This window comes from Porcisia hertigi, chromosome 36 (assembly GCF_017918235.1).
Source record: "Porcisia hertigi strain C119 chromosome 36, whole genome shotgun sequence".
Classification (NCBI taxonomy): domain Eukaryota; phylum Euglenozoa; class Kinetoplastea; order Trypanosomatida; family Trypanosomatidae; genus Porcisia; species Porcisia hertigi.
Genome location: NC_090595.1, coordinates 1,519,496 through 1,540,898, shown reverse-complemented (window position 1 = coordinate 1,540,898; position 21,403 = coordinate 1,519,496). Strand labels below are relative to the sequence as shown.

The window sequence follows — 21,403 nt, the reverse complement described above, 5'->3', positions numbered from 1 at the left end:
GGCGCTGAGGCCCAAAACGCTCTGTCGCTCACTCAGTCACGTTGGACACAAGCAGTCACCAGCCGCTGCCCAGTAGCGGAAAGAAATTTCAGCGCACCGACTCCACCTGAGACGGGTAGGGTAGGGGAGGGGGGAGGGGAGGGGGGAACAAAAGGGTAGAATAGATCGGTCCTACTATGCGCTGAACTGAATGTACTCGACCCGCTCCTTCGTGTCGACAAAGACACTGCCCACCTCACCCGGATGCTCTTCCACCATTTGCGCAACTTTGATGACTGTGCTCACCGCGTTGCGGGCAAGTTCGATGTCGTCACGCTGCTCGAGTACGTCACGACACGCGCGAGCCGCGCGCATGGCGTCTATCGCGTCGCCTGAGGTATGAGCACCTTCTCGGCCATGTTTTTCCTCACTTGGCGTGTCAACTGCGATGCCACACTCACCCATGGGCATCATTCGACTTGAGAGGTGCAGAAGGAAATCTAGATTGCCCACAATTCGGTAGCGCGACGGCTTTAGAAGAGTAGAGCCGTTCTTGCTTGCAGAACACGCAGGCTCCAGTGCGTCGGGGTTCAAAGACGCGGCAAACGTGGGCTGCCCTGAGTTGCCGACATCCTGAAAAGCACTCATCGTCGTGGTGGTCTCGCCGAGTTCACAAGCTGGAAAGAGAGGCTCCATCAGTTGCACTTTACGTGCGGCGTTCAGCTTCTCGATCCAGCCGTGCAGGGTGACGGCCAAAGATGACCCCGTGATCCCTTGCACACCTCGGCTCTCGGCGATAGGACACGGAGGAATGCTGTAGGGAAGCAATGTTTCTTGCGCAACCGCCGCCTGATACGCGGGCAAGTCAAGAAAAGGCCCGGTAAAGACCACCTCAAGTGTAGCTCCGCGGGCATTACGACAGTGCGGGACGATTTGCAAAGACGTTGCGAGGTCTGTCACATACGCCGCGTACGCGTCGTCGGCGTAGAGGCCAATATCTAAGTCCTCCCCTAGCATGTTTCATGTGAGTTTGTTTTGTTACTATTTAGAAAAGCATCGCGTGTCCTGTTCTCTCTAGCGAAACAAAAAGCGGAGTAAAAAATGGGGAGTACATATAAACATATATATAGATATAGATATAGATATGTATATGTTTGTCTGTGTGCGTGTGTGTGAAATGTCCGTGCTGGGGTGTGCAAAGGGGAGAGAGTGGGGGGAGGGGAGAAGGGAAGGGGAGTGAAAGATTAAAACCGATGCGTCAAGCACACAGTGAAACGCACGTGTACACAAGGAAACAATCGGCGCTGCTCCTTCAGAGTCCATCACATACACGCACACACATACACACACACACACACACACAATAACCTCGAGATACACTGCGTGAATTAGGCGGAGCAGTCCACGTGCGTATATGCGCCCATTTGTGTGTGTGTGTGCGTGGATGTGCAAAGGCGCGTGGTTGACCGCGTCGTGCACTTTGCCTTTACAGCGAGGTGCAGAATAGGAAACACGAGAGTCCCCGCGTATGCACGCGTGCGCGGAGGGCTTCAGAGCAGAGTGCCCCGCTTCTCCATAGGTTCCCTCTTTACCTCTCACGTCCCCTGAGCATTCCCTGAAACCGAGCTCTCTGTGTGCGTCCCTCCTCTCCTCCTCGCTCCCTAGAACTCACAGCGCCTTCTGGAGGGGTACGCTTGCAGCTCTGTTCCTTCTCGTAGGTTTTTTTCTTTCTCTGGGAAGAGAGGCCCTTGTGAAGTTCCTGCAGATACCACCGCTATGAGAAGTCCTGCTCTCTCCTACACCTCGTTGGCACTGCAGCGAGTGTTTTTTTTTAGGGGGGGGGAGGGATTACCCTCCGCGTGTCGACACAAGCGCGGCTATTTGTCCAGACCTCCTCCTTCCGACTGTTAGATGCTGTGGGCGCTGAGCCAGTCCTCGACGGGCTCCTCCAGCAGAGCCTTCTCCACGGGCAACAAGAAATCCTCCTCGGGGCCACGCACGGAGGTGGGAATGAGCTCCTCAAGCATTCCCAAGTTCCATCGCACGTAGTTGACATGCTCTAAATAGAAAACCCAGGAAGAGGCCCATCGAATCCAGTCAAGGCTGATGCCATGATCCTGCATCACGTCGTAGAGCTCGTTCAGCATATCCTGCTCCAAGTGCCAAAGACACGGCCCGTCGTAGTAAAAGTTGTTCCGCACGTACGCACCGTCGTCGGACGGGTCAAGGAGCGCAGCACACTCCTCCCTCGACTTCGGCGCGTACACACGGACGTTGCGCATGTGCATTCCACCCTCGTTCGATGCCATGGAGAAGTGAACGATTACACCGTTTCGTTCCACACACACTTCGATCGGAATCCAGTCCGCAAAGGTGAGCACGGCGTTCAGCCGCGGCGGGTCCTTGAGTTCGATGCGCGCCCACGCGTGCACGACGGCCAGACGGCCCTGCTTCACAGCGTCTCGGTGAAACACAACAACGTTGTCTTCAACGCGGTGCTGCACGGACCAGGAGCCGTCCCCATATGTCTCATCCGGCTGCCAAGGGGAACAGCCCTCCGCTGCTTTCTGGGTTGAGTGCACCGTCCCATCATCACTGTCCTCACTCGCAGAGGCTTCTGGGATAACCTCTGCTTGCGTCGGCGACGCTGATGAACCAGCGACATCTACACTACTGCTTTGCCGCCCTGGGGTACCAGTGAAAGTGGTATTGACTTCTCGCTTTGCCCATCCATGCGCATTGGGTGCCGCTCCTGGAGAGAGCGGCAGAGGCGATGTAGAGGTCGTCCTCGTTGTGCCGGGTGGCGGCGGCGGTGGTTTAGTGTAGTACTCGCGTCGGATCTCGTCGCATAGGTCCTTGTAGAGCGCCCTGAAGAGCATGTAGTTGCCAGTGCCGTATTTCTTGACCATGGACCGCGTCCATTGTGTTTCCTCATTCACGAGCTCCTCGGTAGAGAAAGCACGACGGCCATGCATGACAACACTCAAAGAGCGCAGTGCCGATGTTTCGTACACCGGCCGGAGGCGACGGAACGTCCCGACAGCTCCAGCCGGACACCGCCAAAGAGAAAACCTGAGCGGTACCGCTTTGGGGCACCACATTTCCATCTACCACGCACGCACACAAAAAAAAGCGAGTGAAAGCGGGTCAAGCAACGACCAAATGAAAACGAAGACACGAGCCGCAAAGGAGATTGGAAGCGAGATCACGGTATATGCAGAGTGTTGTGTTCCACAGCTGTGGTCAGGGAATTTGAAAAAGGGGGAGCAGGACAAACAAGAGGGGGGCAAAATATGGCAAAGCGCAGTCAACTTCGAAAGACGCACCACACACAAATGCCGAAAGCTGGTAGTGACGGATTTCTCTCCCCTGACTCGGGGTAATAAAAAAAAAGAGAAATTTTTAACGATAGAACAAAAAAAATGGAAACAAGAAAATTTATTGTTGCTTTTGTGAGCAAGGAATCGTTTGCAGCAACTCACTTGACCTCCCTCCCCTCCAAACAGCGGCAGCAACAAACCCCCTTTTTTGAGGTAGAAAGTTGAACAAGGAGAGGTTCACAGTGATGACGGCTATTCCACTGACCGAGTATGTCGGAACCAAAGCAGCGGGAAATCTCACGTTCCGCTGGGGTTCGGCGTGATGAACTCTGCGTTCGCCACACTCGCAAACCTGCAAACACGCAGACAGACCAATGGAACTAGTGTGTAGAGTGGTTCACAAATGCGGTTGACAAGAAAAGGTGGGAGTGGAGGAAGTGGATGTAGGTGAAGGTTGGACGCATACGAACTCGACAAGGACAAGGGGTGCTTCTTCTACACTGCCCACGAAAACAAAAAGCAAAACGACAGAGAGCACACAAGGAGAAACCGAAAAGGGGTGGCAGTAACTGAAGCACCAACACTGCGACAGGATCGCTGCTTCCCTCCTCCGTTGTCTTTTACCTCTCACACACTGGCGCCTGGCCGACTTGCTCAGCTACTAGCACGGTCATTTTTACCGAAGTACGGTTTTTTTGCCCAAGTGCTCCAGGACAAAAAGCAGGGCGGGCAGAACCTCATTTGTGCCATGCCCCGCCCCCCCCCTCCCACCTGTATCTCACCCAAAACGCCTGCCTTTTTTTTTCCCTGGAGGTGGGCGACTCTGTGCCTCCATGCTCCCTTGGCTCTTTAGTATGGTGCTTTGCCTTTTCTTTTTAACAGATGACCCCCCTCCTCTTCTCTAACCGGTCTTTCAAAGAAGAGAGTTACGTTACTCATACATGCCAGCTTGCACGTGTGACAAGTGTTTACCTCTTTTAAATATATTTGAACTCGACAGCCTCCAGCAAAGGGAGAGAGAGACTTCACAGACACGAGCACAACAACAAATACACATATATATATATATATATATGTACGAAAAAAAAACCAAAGCATACGAGGAGAAACGGACACAGACACGGGCACCCACATTGCGGTACGAACCACAGGAAGACGACTGTCATGACTGCAAAACTACTCGAATATGCACGCACAGACACGCACTCGCACAAAGACGCCCGCTTTCACCGATTTCGTTTGTTTGTTATTTGTGCGTTTACAGCGTCCACAGGGACTGCGCACCGGGCGCTGTCTCATAGGATTCGCCAAAGCGGTACATCTTGATGAGACCATCGTAGCTAGCGCTGGCAAAGCCGCGACCGTCTGGGTGGAAGGACAGGGCATTGATGGTACCAAAGTGGCAACGCAGCTGGCCAAGCTGATGGCCATGCACTTTGTGGTAAAACTTGACCTCGAATATCGACTGTCCACCTTGTGTGGTCACGGAGGCGGCATCCATGCCACCGCCGAGAATCACGTGGTCTGCATTCGGGCTGATCGAGACGTCGTTCACCGGGACATCGCTCCGGTATACCTGAATGGTGGACAGATCGCGAAAGTCTATGAGGTGGGACGTCTTGTCGGTGGAGGCAGTGGCCAAGGTGAGGTAGTTGGGGTCCCAGCTGAAGCGGTTGATCACTTCGTTCTCGTCTTCGTGGATCTGGCGGCTGCGAATCACTTTGTTCGCCTCCACATCGAGGATGTTCATGTAGCCGCCCTCGGAATAGTAGATGGTCTCGTTCGTTGGTCCCCAGGTGGCCCAGGTGATCGTATCCGGGGTCTCGTAGGAGGAGAAGGTGGTAAAGGGAGTCTTGACGGGCGCAATGTCTTCACCAGCCTTGGGTACCGTGAAGGGCAGGTTGTACACCTGGATTGCCGAGTTCGTGCTGGAGCGGCCCTTTGTAGCCACCATCATGAGCGTGTCATCGTGCGAAAAGCCAACACTGGCGCCGGACGACAGGCTACGGCTCACGGAGCCCAGCAGGGCACCCGTCTCTACGCTCCACAGAAGTACCTCCTCACCTGCGCTAGCGGTCGCCAAGAGCGTGGACTCACGGTTCACATCTAGGGCCACCATGGCCGCGTCATATGTGCGACCCTCCACCTGGCCCACCGTCGTGTAAGAGCCGAGAAGATTTCCCGTTTTTACCTGCCAGCAGCACGCGCTGCAGTTCGTGTCCTTGGCAGAAGAAAATAGAAGATCACCATCGCGGTTAAACTTTAGCATCGTCACACCCTTCATATGGCCGTGAAGGGCCACGCCGTCAAGATCCACAGCGGCCGTCATTGTCGCTTGGGTGGAGAAAGGGGGGGTTAGATAGAAGGCGAGAAACGGACTTCCTGTTTTTTCCCTGCAAAATAATCAAAGCAGCCAGCAAGTGCCTAGAGAAAGATGCAGACACCGAATATAAACGAGGTGTGTTGGGTGTGAGTGATATACTGTTGTTGTTTTCGGGGGGAGAGAAGGGGGGGGTTGCAGTCGTTAGAAGGGGAACAATTGTGTGCGTGTGGAAAAGAAAAAGAGCTGATAAATAGACCACAGGATATAGAAAGGTCGAGGAAACGCAAAGGGTCTTGCGTGCCCGTGCCCGTGAAAAATTAGGTGAGCTACAAAAAAAAAGTGGAAGAAGCTGATTAGAGCACCGCAACTTGGGGGCATTTAATTTGACGCAATGCGACGGCGTCGATGCCTCCACGGCCACAAGTTTTGCTTCTTCGAGGGAGTTTGTTTTATTTTTGTGTGTGTGGGGGGGGGGGGGGGGGTATATCGGGGTGCAGGCACACACCGCTGGAAGTTGAAAGAGTGAGAGCAGCGTGAAGATGATACTAATGAACAGAGATGCGACCCACCCACAGTACAAAAAAAAAGAGAGGAGAAGGGGAAGGGGGGGGGGCGAGAGAGGAAAACAGCGAACCGAGTGCTCACCATCCGAGATCCTTGAGACGTTCACTTGCTGCTCTCACCAAATCACGGTCTGTGATAGGCGCCGCATCGGCATGAGTGGCGACGTCAGTGGAGCGCGGCAGTCGTGATGCCTTGCGCCCCCCCCTCCCCGAGTCCTTCACACTTCCAGCGTCACCAGCGCCGAGAGCCTCCTGTACTTTCTCCATACCCATCTCTATCAGATGCATGAGCTGTGGCAACATCGCCTCCATCATGCCCTCCGCAGGCGCGGTCGCCTGCTCGGTGCGGAGAGCGGCTAGCGCCTCAAGTAAGGCCGCTTGCCGTTCCGCCGCCACGGCTCGCTCCTTTCGATCCGCGTCGGCAAGCTGCTGAAGACGAAAGCGCATGTCTTTCTCCAACAACGTCAGCTGCGTTGTCGTTCGCTGGTACTGCGCCTCAAGGCGCTCGGTGATGCCGATCTCGTATTCTTCAAGGCGCGTGATGAGGCCAAGAAGGAACTTGCGGTCCCCAGCAGCCTCGCTCACCCGATGCACGAGGTCATCAGACGCGCTCACTGCGTCCGCCGCAGTTTGCGTTACAGCGGAGGCCGAGTCTAGGGGGTGCACAAGACCGCCTGTGAGACTCTCGTGGCGACTCTCGTCGTGGTTGCCACCTTCGGGGGTAGGAGACAGGGGCTCCCGTGTCAGTAGAGCCACGTCGAGGGAGTCGCGAGGGGTAGGCGACGGGACCCCCCGCTTAGAAAAAGCTTCGCTGACCTCAGCCACAGCGCCACCCCGGGGGGGAGCAGCGGTGGCGACCGTGTAAGGCATCGCCATGGGCGCAAACATCGGAAACGGGGCCGGCACCAGCACGTACCCCTCTCGCGGAACCACACCGGAGTCCCCCGTTGCAGCGGCGGCAGCTGAACACACGGGGCTGTTGATACCTTGGGCAGCGTGCCAGCTCGGGAACATGGGACACCAGGGGCCGTAAGAGCTCATGGCTGGCACCGGAACACAAGCAGAGCTGTGACCCGGCTGTGGAGTGACGTGATCATTTTGGGTGTTGAACGATGACGATTGTGGGGCCAGCGCTGGTGGAGCCACATTCCCCGTCTTTCTCTCGTTCACGCTAACGGGGGTAGGCGTGGCGGGTTCCACGCGTGGCCACTCCGGCGCGTGTTCTGGTGGCGGTTGTGGTGCGGGGGAAGGGTTGGTGTGTATTCGCCACGACTGTTGCGGCGAATGTGCCGACTCTCGCAGAATCAGCAGCTGCCCCATGCCGCGCGCCACTACCCGAAAACCTGCAGCAGCGCTCGACTCCGTCAGCATCCTTGCTTCCGCAGCAGCCCCAGTTTTGGTAAACACTTCGCTGACACCTGTGTTGCTCATGTCCACTAGCTCAATCGCGGTTTCCTCCAACACCGATGGCGAAAACAACAAGGAACCGCCCTCCCAGCTGATGGAGGTGCTGGATAGGTTCAAATAGCGTAAGGCGGAGCCTGCAATAGCGCTCGCGATTGCACGGGCTGTCCCGTCGCCCAGGGGATTTTGGCTCGCATTCAGGCGCTTCAGGCCCCTTGTTGCGGATTGACCCGGGGACGTGGTGCCGGCGGGCGGCTGTGGAAGCGGTCGATTATCTGGACTCGCGAGGCCGCCCCGCAGCGAGCGCTGCCATGTCGAGCTCGAGGCACTCGTCACGGCAGCGCGTATAAGAGACACGAGGCCTCGTTGGTACGCATCTGTAAGCCCGCATCCCACAAAACTCGCCTCCTCAAGCGCTGGCCATGCCACGCCACCTTCCGTTGATGCCAAAGGAGACTTGGAGGAGAGCAAAGTCAGCTGCATGAACTGCGCACGCGATAGTGGGACGCCGTCCAAGCGCAGGTTGGTGAGAGAATGGCATAAAGGTAAAACGTCAGTTAATGAAGGCAACGCTCGAGCACCACCTCCTCCATGCTGCCGCAGCAAAACGCGCGCTGGTGCCGCTGAGACAGTGAGCGGCATGTGGCACCAAGCGAAGGACTTCAGGGTGGTGACGTTTTCTTTTACTGCCTGCGCCAGAGCCACTGGCAGACACCGCAGCGCCGGCTCGTTTTGGGTGAGCATCGACGACGTTGAGGCAGTGGTGCGCTGATGATGCGCTGTGGCAAATGTTGTGTTGTACGAAATGTGGAGTTTGACGAGCGGTGTTGACGAGACGGCGCTCGCCGCTGCCCGCTGAGATGACACGTCGCTCTCTGAGGCGACATCTCGTCGGCCCCGTTGTTTTGATGAGCTGTGGGATACAACTGCTGATGATCGACCTGTGCCGATTTCAGGTGATGCGTCTAAGAGTGCGTGTGCAAAGAGGCGGATGTCCGCAAGCGGGATCTCTGCCAAGTTAATATCCATCACGCCATCGCGGAGACTGGCAAGAAACTCTGCGCGAGGCGGAGTGCGGTGCGCTTGGCACTGAGCGAAGTACCGCTCCATAAAGGAGCGGCGCCCCATCGGCCCTGGCGGTGATCCTAGGCAAGGGTGATCACACACTTTGCCAGCACCCGTACCCCAACACACCTAGTGAGGGCGTGCGTGCTAGTTTCGATCTATCCCTTCCGACGACGTACACCGGGTTATGCAGGGCTGTATGTGTGCTTCCTGATTCGGACTTATCATTGCACTGGCTTCGATCGCGCAGGGGAACTTCCAAGCCTTGCGGTCGCCAGTGCGTTAACGTTTGGTCTATGATGAGAAGCGGCCTCGAAAGAGGGAAAGAAAAAGAAGGCAGTCGGCAGTTGGACGGGTGCCTCTGCTGCTGGGGCTTTCAAAAAGGTGGGAACCAAAAACGAGGAAGGGGGGGACAGCGCTATGGGACGCAAGCTCACACGCGGGCGCTCGCGCCCGCGTAGACATGCATGCATACAATGCAGAGCGAATAGACAGGGGAAAAAAAAGAGAAACAGCATGTGAAAAAAAGAATGGAAGAGTATCAATTTTTCAGCAGAGAATGTCACTGTGACCGGAGGAGGAAGACAAACATGCTGCGCTGCAGCTACCATTAGTCCTCCCTTTCACTGCCTGCACGAGAGAGAGAGAGTAATGAGGGGAGGCGAGACCGACGAACCGCTATCCAGGTTCCCTCTCGCAAAGGTCTAGAGCAAATGCTCGTTGCACGACAACCTCTTTTTTTTCTTTCGCGAATGTAAAAGAGTTGGAGATGGTAGACATGCGGTGTATTAAGGCGTTGCAGTGTGTAAACAAATATGAGAAAGGCAGAGAGGGGAATGAAAAGGGAAGGGGGAGGGGAGGGGAGGGGAGAGGCAGGCACACACAGAGTGAGAACACAGGCAGGACGAATAAACACAAGAACAAGCACAGGACAAAAAAAGGGGACCGAATGTCCCCCTCTTTCCCATTTCTGTTGTGTGTATCGTTTTCTTGCGTGCTTAAATTATTTTTGTCCAACTTTGCTTCCTCTGAATAGCTCCCTCTCTTTCACACACACACACACACACTCCTCCCTCCTCCCTCCTCCTCCCTCCTACAGATCTGCCCTGTCTCCCCCCCCCCTCCCTCCCCCACCTTGAGCACACCTGCACATCCTCACACACACACACACACAAAGAAGGGGGAAAATGTAAGCGTACAAAATTGCATGAAGGGAGCATACAAACGCGTTATCGTATACAAAACGAAAAAGAAAAGAGAATGAACGGCATTGAAAACAAAATGTCACAGGAATGAGAGAACGTCATAGAACTCAGACGTGACTACTCTCTCTGCGGTTGTGCGGAGTTGCACGCAAGTGCGAGTGTGCATGAGTGTGCGCAGCACTCTCTCTTTCATCGGGAAAAAAAAAGTGGAAAGGGAGACAAAAAGAGAAGGAAAAAGGAAAAAGGAAAAAGAAACACACACACACACACAAGGTGTGTGCAAATGCTGTATCTGGGTGTTGAAGCGGGAAAGAAAAGAAAGAGTGCAGGTGACGTATCGGCAGTCACCGCGGGCGCGCCACGTACTTGAGACCGAGGCGCCAAAAGATGCGCCAGTAAGCCAAAAACGCGTAGGGCGTCCATCCCACCACCACAGCGATGCATGTCCACACAAGCATCTGCCACTCACAGACGGTGCTGAAAAGGCACCGGATGTCGATGAAGGCACAGCTTCTGCACTGCTTTGCCTTGAGGGTCGTCGGCGCCGGCGTGGTGCCCATGGACTCAATGAACCAAAAGGCGTTTCTGGAGGTCAGCACCACACTGTCTGCGTCGCGCAAGACGACGATGCAGGAGGCGTTGCTGCGAGTCCCGTCGGCTGGGGGCCTCGTCACGCTGAACTGTTGTACTGAGGAGGTATTACCACCGGGCACCAAAACCTTGCGGACACACTCACCCGTGGCGCCGTTGCTGTCGCAGGGTGATGCCCGTGTTCTCTGGCACTGTACAAGGGCAATGTAATAGATGCCAGCGTAGCTATTGCTGTTGCGGATGGTAACGTTGAGGAGACTTGCGCCACTGTCAAACCAGACAGCATCCAGTACGCCATGGGCCGGAAGCGGCTTCAACTTGAGCTTGTCCGCACTGACCGTCCACCTCAGCGTCGCCCCGCCCGTGCGCAGCACCTCGTCCAGAAGGAACTCCTCCTCTCCCTTCGTCTGCCGCCTAAAGGTACCCAGATAGACGGCAAGGTAGATCGCCCCCATACCCTGGGATATTCGTTCCTGATCCTCGGCACGGTAGTCAGCCAGCTGATTTCGCAGACACGTCCCTCTGTGCACAGCGCAGTGCTCTTCGCTGGGCAGCGAATAAAAATACTCTTGTGAAATACCGACCTTGTCGCATTCTTTGCCCGAGAGACTGACAAGCGGCGCCGGTAGCAGCATCCACTCCGCCGGATTGTCGTCGCGCACATCGCTGATGTTACTATTGATACCGGTGCTCCCGGAGGAAGGGATAAATAGCACTCGTCCAGTAACGTTAGCACCGGTGTGCGTCTTCCCAGACGTGCCATTGAATGCCTTCAGGAGCCTCAGGACAGAAGCATTACTATTTACTTCAGAGATGTCCGTCGAGGTCTCCAGTGTTGTCGGTGCGATCCCTTCCCCCTTCGCCGATAAACGGAGCGTGTAGTACCCCGACGATTCACCCACTGTATATCCGCGGTATTTGATGCCCTTTTCCCGCAGACAAATGCTTCCGGCTGCGGCGGATTGGTAACAAAACTGTGTGCGCATCGGATCTTGACATAGTGATCCCTTGAAGCACTGAACATCACTACAGAGGCAACACAGTCCGGCTGGCTTTGACACAAGTTCCCCTTCCGTGTTCGTGTAGCGGGGGCAGTGCTTGTTTTTATCCACACAGGACCTCGCCGTCTGCAGTGGCACAACATACTCCTGGAGGGATGCTGGAAATGTGCGGATGTAGGTGAGCCCGTAGCGCATCTGCACCGCACCGCGTTTCAATGACACGCTGATGGGGGGCAAGGAAACCCGCAGCGAGGTGGCGGCTGTGCGAGCAGCATTGGCCTCCACATCACGGGGATAGAGCGACTGGTCAAGCGCCTTCGCCACCGTCACCTCTGTCTCGAAGATAGGGGCACCAGGAACGGTGTCTTTGAGGGTGATATCCACCACCAGCTTGCGCTGGCACCCAGGCAGCGTCGCTGTGGAGGCGTTGTCGCAGTTGCGCACGTATGCCGTTGCTGTTGCACCGTGCATCTCCACATTAGTCATGCTACCAACGTCCACTTCCGTACAGCGCCCCTGACCGACATACACCATGAGGAAAAGGAGCGCGATGAGAAACATACGAGATAGGGGCGGCATACAAAAAAGACACACGTGGTATCTGCGGTGTGGTTGGATATAAGGCAACGACGCATGGCGTGAGGAGTACGGCATTGCGGCTGCCTCTGCAACCATGTTGGAAAGGGGGCTCGACGTCGACACCGGCCCCATCGCAGATGAAACACCACCCCCAATGTGCCACATGGCGAGAAATTGCCTGTCAGTTTGTCGTCAAGAATCTGCGATTGTATTCAAATACCTGTGCGCGTGTGTGTGTGTGGATATTCTGTGTAGCGAATCGTTCAAAAATGAGCGAACGATTACAAAACCAACAGAAACACACACACGTACACACACAGCGAGAGAGAGAGAGAGACAGAGGAGGGGGAGGGGGAGGGGGGAGAGCGTACACGATTAGAAAAAAAGTGCGAAAGCAGCAATCACACTTAAAAGGTGGAGTACAAATTGTAAAAGTAAAACAAAAGAAGCAGCACTAGCAGCAAGAGGAGCAGGGGAGAGAGGAAAAAAAGGAAAAGAGGACGACAACGACGACCAACAACGGCAAAAGGAGTAAAAAGGAAAGGGGGGAGGGAGGGAAGCCGGATACTCGAGAATGAATAACAACGACAGTGCTGAGCGGTGAAAAACAGAGGCAAGAGAGATCTGAGGTGGGGAAAGACAAAAACACAGGCGTGCGTGCGTGCGTTGGAGTGTGGGGGTGTATATAGGGCTTTGTGAACGGCGACGACGGCGGCAGCAGCAGCGCAGGGGTGAGTAACTTGGGTGAGGGAAAGTTGTAAGAAGACAAACCGAAGCGCAGCAAGAGGAAGACTACGGGAAAGGGTTGAAGAATGGTGCGTGTGCCGCGCAAGAGAAACCAATGAAAGGTCTGGGTAGATGGCCCCCGCAAGAGGAGGGAGAAAGAAGAAGCGAAGAGCCGTTGCGCGTATTTTGTGCAATGTGTGCACCAGCGAGGTCATGTACATACACACACACACACAACGAATATGCGTGTGCATTGGTATAGGTATGAGTAATGGAGCAGCAACGCAGATTCGAAAAAAAAGGGGGTGCCATAGAGAAAAGAGTAAAGGTTGGCATATGAAAGAGGCGCGGAGAAGGCGAAAAGGAACAATCGGAACGCAGCCGCACACACATCGACAAGAATCCTGTAGTAGCAATGTTCGCGTCTTCACCTACACATACACACAAACACGGAAACGTCGGTGGTAGCGTATAATGCCGAAACGCAATTTCGCGTATGGCAACATGCCTCGCACTCGCGCTGTTGCTGAACAGTATGGGTGAAGAAGCACATCCAATCTGAAGCCAGACGCGTCTCACATCATCAACTGCTAGGAAAGTGGGGAAAGAGGAACGAGAACATAAAGGGGAAAGAAATTGGCGAAGAGAACACCACGCCGTCACCTGTTTACTCTGGCGCACACATGCACTTGTACCCTCTCTCCTCCTCCTCCCCCCAGACAATATCCACTACTTTATTTCATCCATGCCCCCCCCCGCCTAACCACCACCACAGCCCCTTGTTGATTCGTTCGTTTGTTTTACCTTGTGTCTCTGCTTGTCACGACTTGAGTGATGCAGTAATCCCCCACTCAGGGAGTTTTTCAAGTGAGGAGACAACCACGGAAACAACCAAAAGCGATCGCATTGAGACACTTCAACGTGGTGTGTGTGTGTGTGTGTGTGTGTGTGTGTGTGTGTGTGTGTGTGTTATGCGAATTGCGCCTCGGCTCTTGTTGAAGCTCCTGTGTACCCACTAGACTCATCACCATATCAAACACTACCACACAGAGTACAAGCAAGAAAAAAAAATGAACCACCTTGCTGAAGAGTGTCCATCATACCGCAGAGCGCATGAGGTCGAATCCAATAGTGCGGTGGGGCTCTGAAAGCTTTTCTCTAACCTCTCCTGATTCTTTTCTTTCTCCTACCCCCCCCCCAAACCGCCACCGCAGCGACCCCCTCCCCTCCTCCCTTATCAACTGCCTGTGGTTTTGCTCGTGTGTCCCGACCCCTTTTCCTTCGTTCATGAGCTACCAAGCCAAAAGATGGTTTCTTTTCACCATAGCAGCGCATGCACACACACACAAATACACGAAAATACACACAAGTAGACGTCGATGAAGACAATGAAACTCAAATAGGAGGAGAGGAAGAGAGGCTCTCTCTCCAAATGTGTGTGTGGGGGAGGGGGGAAGGGGGAAGGAAGGGGGCCACTTTCTCTACACACCGCCGCTGCTCATGAATGAGAAACAAGAGAACGGGCGCAGAATAATACTGAAAGCAGCAAGGACAGACGGAGGCGATGAGAGTGCGGAAGGAGGGGGAAGAGGGGGGATCCTCCTGGCACAAGCTACACACTTCCACTCCGTGCGCTTTTACTCCTCGCCTTCTGAAACAATGTCTCTACCACATTACAGCAGGCATCGGCTGGCTTTCTTTTTTCAATATGACAAAAAGAAAATGGAGCGGTGGATCACTAGATGCCGATTGACAACCGCACACGTCTGCTGGAAAGGGTTGTGTAGATCTTGGAACACCAGAAGCATCCTGAACAAAAAAGCGACACCTGTGAAAGAAGATATGCCTACCATCCTCAGAGACCGTTCAGTACCACACGCTTCGCAAGCATGGCGAATGGCGAATGGCGAAGAATTAAGGGGAGGAGGGGGGAAGAGGGAAGAGGGACTTTTACTCGACCAGTCACACGCAGGGACATTGAAAAAGTCAGAGAGCAGTCACACCCTCCAAGAACAACTCAACAGCAAACCAAGAGAGGAACCCAGCAAAAAAAAAAAGAGCGGGAATATAGAGCACAACAACACACGGGGAGAGCGCGAGTAAAAAAAAAACACAAACAACACTGAGAGTAACCACAACACCGTTCTTGCCGGAAGGTAATTTGTGCGTCTGTTTGTGTTCTTGTCTTCGTCTTCCTCCCGACAGACCTCGTTTTTGGCAGCATTTTTTCAAAGAAACAAGACACGGATCAAAGGTCCATGTATAGGGAGGGAGGGAAAGTGGGGGAGGGGGGTTGAAGAGCAAATTGCAACATCGGAAGAGAAAACACACACACACACGAGCACTGACAGCGATGCCGAGCGTCCAAAGGCAAATACCAACATGCAAATATGTACGCACATGCTCGTATACTCCGCGCACCACGCACCCGCAGCGAGCCCACCATTCAAAAACCAGTAAAAGCAAAAAGAGGACGAAAACGATAGGACCCAGAAGGAGGAAAGCGCTCCATATAAACTACACAGGCAATGACACCTGACAAAGAGTGTGTCGGTGCAGTGGAGATCCGGGGGGAGGGGGGGGGGGGGAGGAAGAGAAGGGAACGGGAACGGGGGAGCTGCGTGAACACAGTGGGAAGAATACCAAGAGAAGAGATGCATTAGGCGACGTGCTCTAGAGAGTGTGGGGCCACTAGCAGAAAAAAAACTACTCAAGTACACACCAGCAGACTTCGTAACTCAGAATGATGAAACGCCAGAAACAAAGCTCGCTTGCTACATTGCTCCTCCGTGTCCTGGCAGGGCGACAGAGTCTGTCATACTGGCGTTGCTGGTAATTGGGAGCAGAGGGGAAGGGGAGGAGGGGGAGAGAGAGAGCGAGAACGCATCAAGAGAGACCCACTCCACTGCTTCTTCAACTTTGCTGACAGTGTCTGTTTAATCAGCGGTGCGTACCACACCTACCCACTCACTCTCGCCCCAGCCCTGTACTTCTACGTTACCAGTACGAGAGTGCTTCTCTCAATGTCAGCATCGCTCTCCTTTCTATACACCCCCCCCTCCCGCCGCCCCCCTCCTCTCCCTCCCCTCAGGAGCCCTTTACGCGAGCTCTGCCTCGAGAGCGGCAAGCGCATCCTCATCTTCCTGTGATTTAGTCGGTACACGCTTTTCTGGGAGCTTCTGGCTAGGCACCGCAGGCATGTCGGGCAGTTTCGTGTCGACCGCTTGGGCCTCCTCGAGGCCCATGGCGTCGAGCTCCATCTCCAGCTCGTTCATTAGATCGTCCTCGTCAACCAAGTTGCCGTCTAGCGGCTGGCGAAGCGCCTCGCTAACCTGGTTCGCCTTGTCCATCTCCTCCATCAAATCATCCATGTTGTCCTCGATCTTGTCTGCGTTCATCTGTTTGTTGGAGCGCTTTAGCTCATCCTTGGCGCGGATCTGTGCCCGCAGGACCTCGTGGTTCATGCTCTGGTTCTGAACCGTGAACCTGAGCGTCTCCAGGTTTTGCTTTTGTGCCCCGATTTTCAGAAGCTGCTCCTCGAACATCTTCTTGCGCTTCATGCACTGGAGAGCACCCTGTGTGTTCTTCTTGGCATACAGCTGCTTCGCTTTGGTCAGCTCACTCTCCATGCGCTTCTCCAGCGCCGCCTCGCGCTTCTCAAGCAGCTCAATGGCTGCGTCCATTTCCTCCATTGTCTTGGCGGCGCTTGAATTGCCGCCGCCGCCGCTGCCTCGGCTCGGATGCACCTGCTTATCCTTACCAAAGAGACGATTGAACATGGTTGAAGCCAGAACTTTTTGTTGTTTGTTGAAGCCGTTTGTCTCCGTGTATGTGTGGAGGGGAGGGGGGGAGAGAGACAGTAACGATTACGTGCTGCGGAATACGTGAGTGTTTATGACGACAAGTGCAGGGACTCAGCAATGGGCCTGTGTGGGTGTGTGCCGGTCAAATAAGGTAAGCAAGATGGATGGTTGGGGGGAAAAGCCTCGCAAGGCTGCTTCACCGATGCAGAGCCACACAATGACGGTAGAGGTCACCCTTCACAAACCAGCTGGGGCATGCACGCGAAAACACACACACACACACGTGAGTTGCAGACGCAGAATGCACGAAGAGCAGCCTCGAAAAGAAGATTCCTTTTCCAAAAAAGGAAGAGATCAACCTACGCAACGAAAAGGACGGAAGAGTGAGTATATATATATATATATATATATATAGGTGCAACAATGCAGAAGATACGCGATTGTACAGAAGATAGAGATCAAAGCAGATCCGCAAATGTGGAGAGGCGAGGGAAAGGGGGGGTAGCCGTTTGGCTTGTGTGGGAAATGCGTGTGCGTATCACAAATGCACAGCACGAGTCATTTCGAATGCGCGTGCCAGTGATGTGATAAACCGTGAAAGATAGGTGTGTGTATATATATATATATGTATTGGTGCATAGAAGTGCCAGGCGGGAGTGATGAGAGGAGCGAAAAGTAGAGAAGAGCGCATGGGGCAGGAAAATCGATGGCGGTAAAGCTGTGCAAACACGGCGGAGGATAGCAAAAATGAAAAAGAAGTGGCAAAACCATGGGACGTGAGACGGGGGCAGTGGAGAAGCAACCCCGAGCTGACTCGTGTGCGACCACACAGCTGCTCACACTCTCTCTCGAACGTTTCCACTCCTACTATCCCTGATGGCAATGCATCCTCCCCCGCGCACAATTAATGATTCGCGGGTATGGTCAAAACAGCGGCAGCGATCTCGAAAGGACTCACCCCTTCTCGCGGAAATCAAAGCCACTGCCACCGCCACCAGAAGCGCCGTGACTTTCGATACGCGGTCGTGAAAAACACGTGTCGATGGCACTACACCGGACTCTGCCGTTTATCACGTCTCTTTTGCGTGTGTGTGGAGGGTGGGGGTCCGCACCTCATTTCTTTGTTCATGTGGCCACACTGGTGTCTGCGTGGTGAACGGTTGTCTCCGTGACAAGGCAGGGGCGCCTATATAAGTGTGTATATGTGCGTGGTGTCGAACGAACAGAGAACATGTCGCAGAGAAATCAGTTGCGCTGAGGAAGAGATGTTCCAGGGAAGTGCATCAGAGGGAGACGTGCAGGCGAGGTGGTGGTCGCAAGAAAAAGGCCCTAGGCAGACAAAGCAAAAAAACGGGGGGTGGGGAGTGGGGGGTACGGAAGGGACAAACAGAGCGCGTAACGTAAGACAAGAAATGTGTTCCATCCACAGAAATTCTCCTTACCTGTGGGTGTGTTGTGTGTCAATCTTTTGGTATCTTTAATCGCCCCTCCTTTTCCTATCCGCGCCTTCCTCTAATTAGATCCGCACGGAAACGCCGCCTTCTCAATTTGTGCTCACCGAATGGCAGCAACACCCCGCAAGACAGCAGGTTCCAGCTGTCTTGGTCACCCCCCTCTCCCCCCCCCTCTACCGTCTGCACTGTTCCCGTGGTGATGGCGTGGCGAGGGCTCTCCAGGAAGGTACCGGCGGACACCGATCCAAAACTGCAAGAAAGACTGAAAGGGGTTTTCCGCCAGAGTCCAACTCCCAGAAAGAACACTGAGAGAAAAGGGGGAAGGGGAAAAAAACCCAAAGATACGACGACACATCAGGTAAGTAGCATCCTCCAAGGCACGCATGCTGTTTGAGCCCACAGTTGCACACGAGACCCTCATTCTTACACCACATGAAGGGTGGGAAGAACAAACGCAGCGAGGCTGCGCATGTGCATCACGCCTCAGTTTTCCGCCGGCTGGATGCATGTATGTATCTACGTTTATCTTTACGGCGGGTGCGGTTATCCCCACCCACCCCCAACCGTCCCATCCCGTTTCCTCTTCCTGAGCGAGGCGACACATGTGCGTACGTTCACCCCCTCTCCTTTTCCCTTTCGATTCCCTTGAATGCAGGTCCAGGGGACGCAAAGAGAAGTACACTCGGTACACGGAACGCAAATGTATACCGATAGCCCCCAAGTACAGAGGAGGCATAACCGATAGGAGATAAGGAAGAGACACGACCCTCTGGAAAAAAAAAGAGAAAGGGGGAAAGAAGACACAGCCGCCGAAGCAACCACAGCGCCACGAGCCACTCCACACTCTACGCCGCACTCCCCCCCCCCGTCTAGACTGCTGCTGCCTCACGGACAAAGCGAAGTTCAAACGGCAAAGGATGGAAATGTGTGTATGGGGGGAGGGAGAACGGGTGCGACGTAAAGATGTGATACTGCCCGCACAAGACTACGGCAACATATACACACAAGCGCGCACACGAACGAGCACTCGTACACTAACAGCGATTCGCTTTGCTTATTCAAAATCAGTCGGGAAAACAAAGAGCTTAAGTGGGGCTGCAAAAAAAAAAGACAATACACGACACCGAAGCGCGCGTGCGGCCACGTTCGTTGCTGTCGTGATACTACTACACCTCTCCCCTCTCCCCCATTTGCTTGACACCGTGCGGTCTACGCGTTAGAGTATGTGCCGGCCAAGAGAAGGTGCGTGAGAGAAAGGAAAAGGGAGAGAGGTTGGCATTAGTTTGGCTCATTATGTGGAGAAGCGCACACATGCGTCTCTTGAAAGCGTGGCTGCATGCCGCAACCTGGCTCACTTCTCCGCCAGGGAAGCCTGAGCGGGATACTTCGCCTTCACAGACTCCCAGGTGAGGGGCTGAAGCGTGTTGCAAAGCCCCGCTACAACCGGCGCCACCTCCGACCTGGGCACACGCACCTGCGAGGCCGTGTCGCGCTCGCGAAGCGTCACGCTACCGTCCCCCTCGAAGTCGCACGTGATAGCAAACGGGATACCGAGCTCATCCACACGGGCGTACTTCTTGCCAATCGTCACGCTGCTGTCGTCGACGCGGACGGAGAGGCCTCGCATGACAAGCTCCTGGCGAATCTCCGCTATGGTAGCCAGAAGCTCCGGCTTCACCATCAGCGGCAACAGAGCCACCTTCTGCGGGGCCAGCAGTGGGCTAAAACTAAACACGGCGCGCTTGTCGTTCTTGCCGCCATCATCGCGACGCACCCAGTAACTCTGCTCTAGCAGGCAGTACAGGATGCGTCCAATACCAAAGGACGGCTCGATTACGCTTGGTGTGTAGCTGTAGCCCGTCACCTTCACGTCTTTCTCCTCAAACGTCACCATCTGCGGTGTGATGGAGACCTCCTCCCCCGAGGACAAGGTAACTGCGAACGCCTGACCGGATGCGTGGGCAGCACGGATCGCCTCACACTCCTCCACTGAGGCCGAGTTGAGATACTCCATAACTGCGCCGGCTTTTCGGCCAAAGGTCTTGCCGATGAGCCCCTTCGTCAGGTTGCGCAGCAGCTGGCGCTCCATGCGAGGCTCATCGTAGTCCTCACGCGCGCACAAGTCTTTTTTAGACGCGTTGCTGTGCTGCGTCAGGTCGTACGCGGAGCGGTCCGCAATGCCAACGCACTCAATCCAGCCGTACGATGTGAGCAGCTCCGCATCCCAGCAGTCCTGGGCGTAGTGCGCCATCTCCGTGGATTGGTGCTGACGGAAGCGGTAAAAGCGGACGCCGACGGACTCGAGAAACTGAGCGACACGACCCATGAAGTACCCCAGCGTCTGGTTGTCGATCACCTTTGCGTCGACAGCCTCGCCGATCTTTATGCGAATGGCGTCCTCGTTCTTTGCCTGGCGGTCGCGCGGCCAGGCCCACACCTCGACGTTGCGGACGCGGTCGAACTTGTCATGGTTCTTGTTGTTCGGGTTAACAAAGTGCTCAATCTCCGCCAGCGTAAACTCGCGCACGCGAATAAGCGCCGAACGCGGGGCGATCTCATTACGGAAAGCAGTTCCGATACACGCGCCTGCGAACGGCATGCGCTGCGCGTTGCCAGAGTCCATCAAGCGCTTGAAATTTAGGATGATGCCCTGGGCCAACTCAGGGCGCATGTAGCCGACGCGGTCACCCTCCGGTCCGATTTGAGTGGCGAACATCAGGTTGAAGGGGAAGGGATCACTGAAAGGGTTGCCTTTGGGTGACTTGATGGCGTACTTCTCCATGACTTCTTTGATCTGGGACGGGTTCATGCCGGCAGCGTCGTGCAGCAGGTGCAAAAACTCGTCTTTTTTCTCCGCTGTGATGTCGTCCTTTGCGAGTTGCACCTCGCTCCACTCCTCGAGAAATTTGTCGGCGCGGATGCACTCGCCAGTGACGGTGTCGCGCACCATGACGTCGTTGAATCGAGTCACGTGACCAGACGCCTTGAACACTTCTTCCGGCGTGAGGCAGGTTGTGTCCACCTCGCACATGCTCTCCTCCAGCACAAAGTGCTGGCGCCAGAAATGAAGCATGTTGCTTTTCATGGAGCACATGGTGGGGCCGAGGTCGTAGAGACCAGACGTTCCGCCATAGGGATCAAACGCGAGGCCGTAAAAGAAGCGGCGGCGGCATGTATCCTCGAACTCGGCGCGCACGAAGCCTTCCAGCTTCGCCGGCAGAGAAGGCGCGGCGGACATGATACGTTGGCGAATGAAGTTCGTGGCTGCCAACCGGGATCGGCGCGAAAATCGAGGTGGTTGCAAATCACCAAAAGATGAGCGTCGTCTGGACGAACACCTATACGTGTATGTGTATGCAGTGTGTAGTGTGGAAGCCCTTAACCGCTTGC

General features: G+C 54.8%; 7 protein-coding genes across 7 annotated transcripts; all 7 read right to left on the bottom strand.

The window, feature by feature from the left end:
- Window positions 1–174: 174 nt before the first annotated feature.
- JKF63_00402 (uncharacterized protein) lies at window positions 175–996 on the bottom strand (the record flags this gene model as incomplete). Its single annotated transcript, XM_067896453.1, has 1 exon — window positions 175–996. The coding sequence occupies one exon, from the start codon at window positions 994–996 to the stop codon at window positions 175–177; it is 822 nt and encodes a 273-aa protein (XP_067752610.1).
- An 890-nt stretch (window positions 997–1,886) lies between these two features.
- JKF63_00401 (uncharacterized protein) lies at window positions 1,887–3,080 on the bottom strand (the record flags this gene model as incomplete). The annotated part of the gene is made up of 1 exon (XM_067896452.1): window positions 1,887–3,080. One exon carries the CDS (start codon window positions 3,078–3,080, stop codon window positions 1,887–1,889), a length of 1,194 nt encoding a protein of 397 aa, XP_067752609.1.
- Window positions 3,081–4,557: 1,477 nt separating this feature from the next.
- Window positions 4,558–5,628, bottom strand: JKF63_00400 (uncharacterized protein; the record flags this gene model as incomplete). The annotated part of the gene is made up of 1 exon (XM_067896451.1): window positions 4,558–5,628. The coding sequence occupies one exon, from the start codon at window positions 5,626–5,628 to the stop codon at window positions 4,558–4,560; it is 1,071 nt and encodes a 356-aa protein (XP_067752608.1).
- Window positions 5,629–6,263: 635 nt separating this feature from the next.
- On the bottom strand, window positions 6,264–8,717 carry JKF63_00399 (uncharacterized protein; the record flags this gene model as incomplete). The annotated part of the gene is made up of 1 exon (XM_067896450.1): window positions 6,264–8,717. The coding sequence occupies one exon, from the start codon at window positions 8,715–8,717 to the stop codon at window positions 6,264–6,266; it is 2,454 nt and encodes an 817-aa protein (XP_067752607.1).
- A 1,486-nt stretch (window positions 8,718–10,203) lies between these two features.
- On the bottom strand, window positions 10,204–12,195 carry JKF63_00398 (uncharacterized protein; the record flags this gene model as incomplete). The annotated part of the gene is made up of 1 exon (XM_067896449.1): window positions 10,204–12,195. The coding sequence occupies one exon, from the start codon at window positions 12,193–12,195 to the stop codon at window positions 10,204–10,206; it is 1,992 nt and encodes a 663-aa protein (XP_067752606.1).
- Window positions 12,196–15,854: 3,659 nt separating this feature from the next.
- On the bottom strand, window positions 15,855–16,535 carry JKF63_00397 (uncharacterized protein; the record flags this gene model as incomplete). The annotated part of the gene is made up of 1 exon (XM_067896448.1): window positions 15,855–16,535. One exon carries the CDS (start codon window positions 16,533–16,535, stop codon window positions 15,855–15,857), a length of 681 nt encoding a protein of 226 aa, XP_067752605.1.
- Window positions 16,536–19,364: 2,829 nt separating this feature from the next.
- On the bottom strand, window positions 19,365–21,251 carry JKF63_00396 (uncharacterized protein; the record flags this gene model as incomplete). Its single annotated transcript, XM_067896447.1, has 1 exon — window positions 19,365–21,251. The coding sequence occupies one exon, from the start codon at window positions 21,249–21,251 to the stop codon at window positions 19,365–19,367; it is 1,887 nt and encodes a 628-aa protein (XP_067752604.1).
- Between the last annotated feature and the right edge of the window lie 152 nt (window positions 21,252–21,403).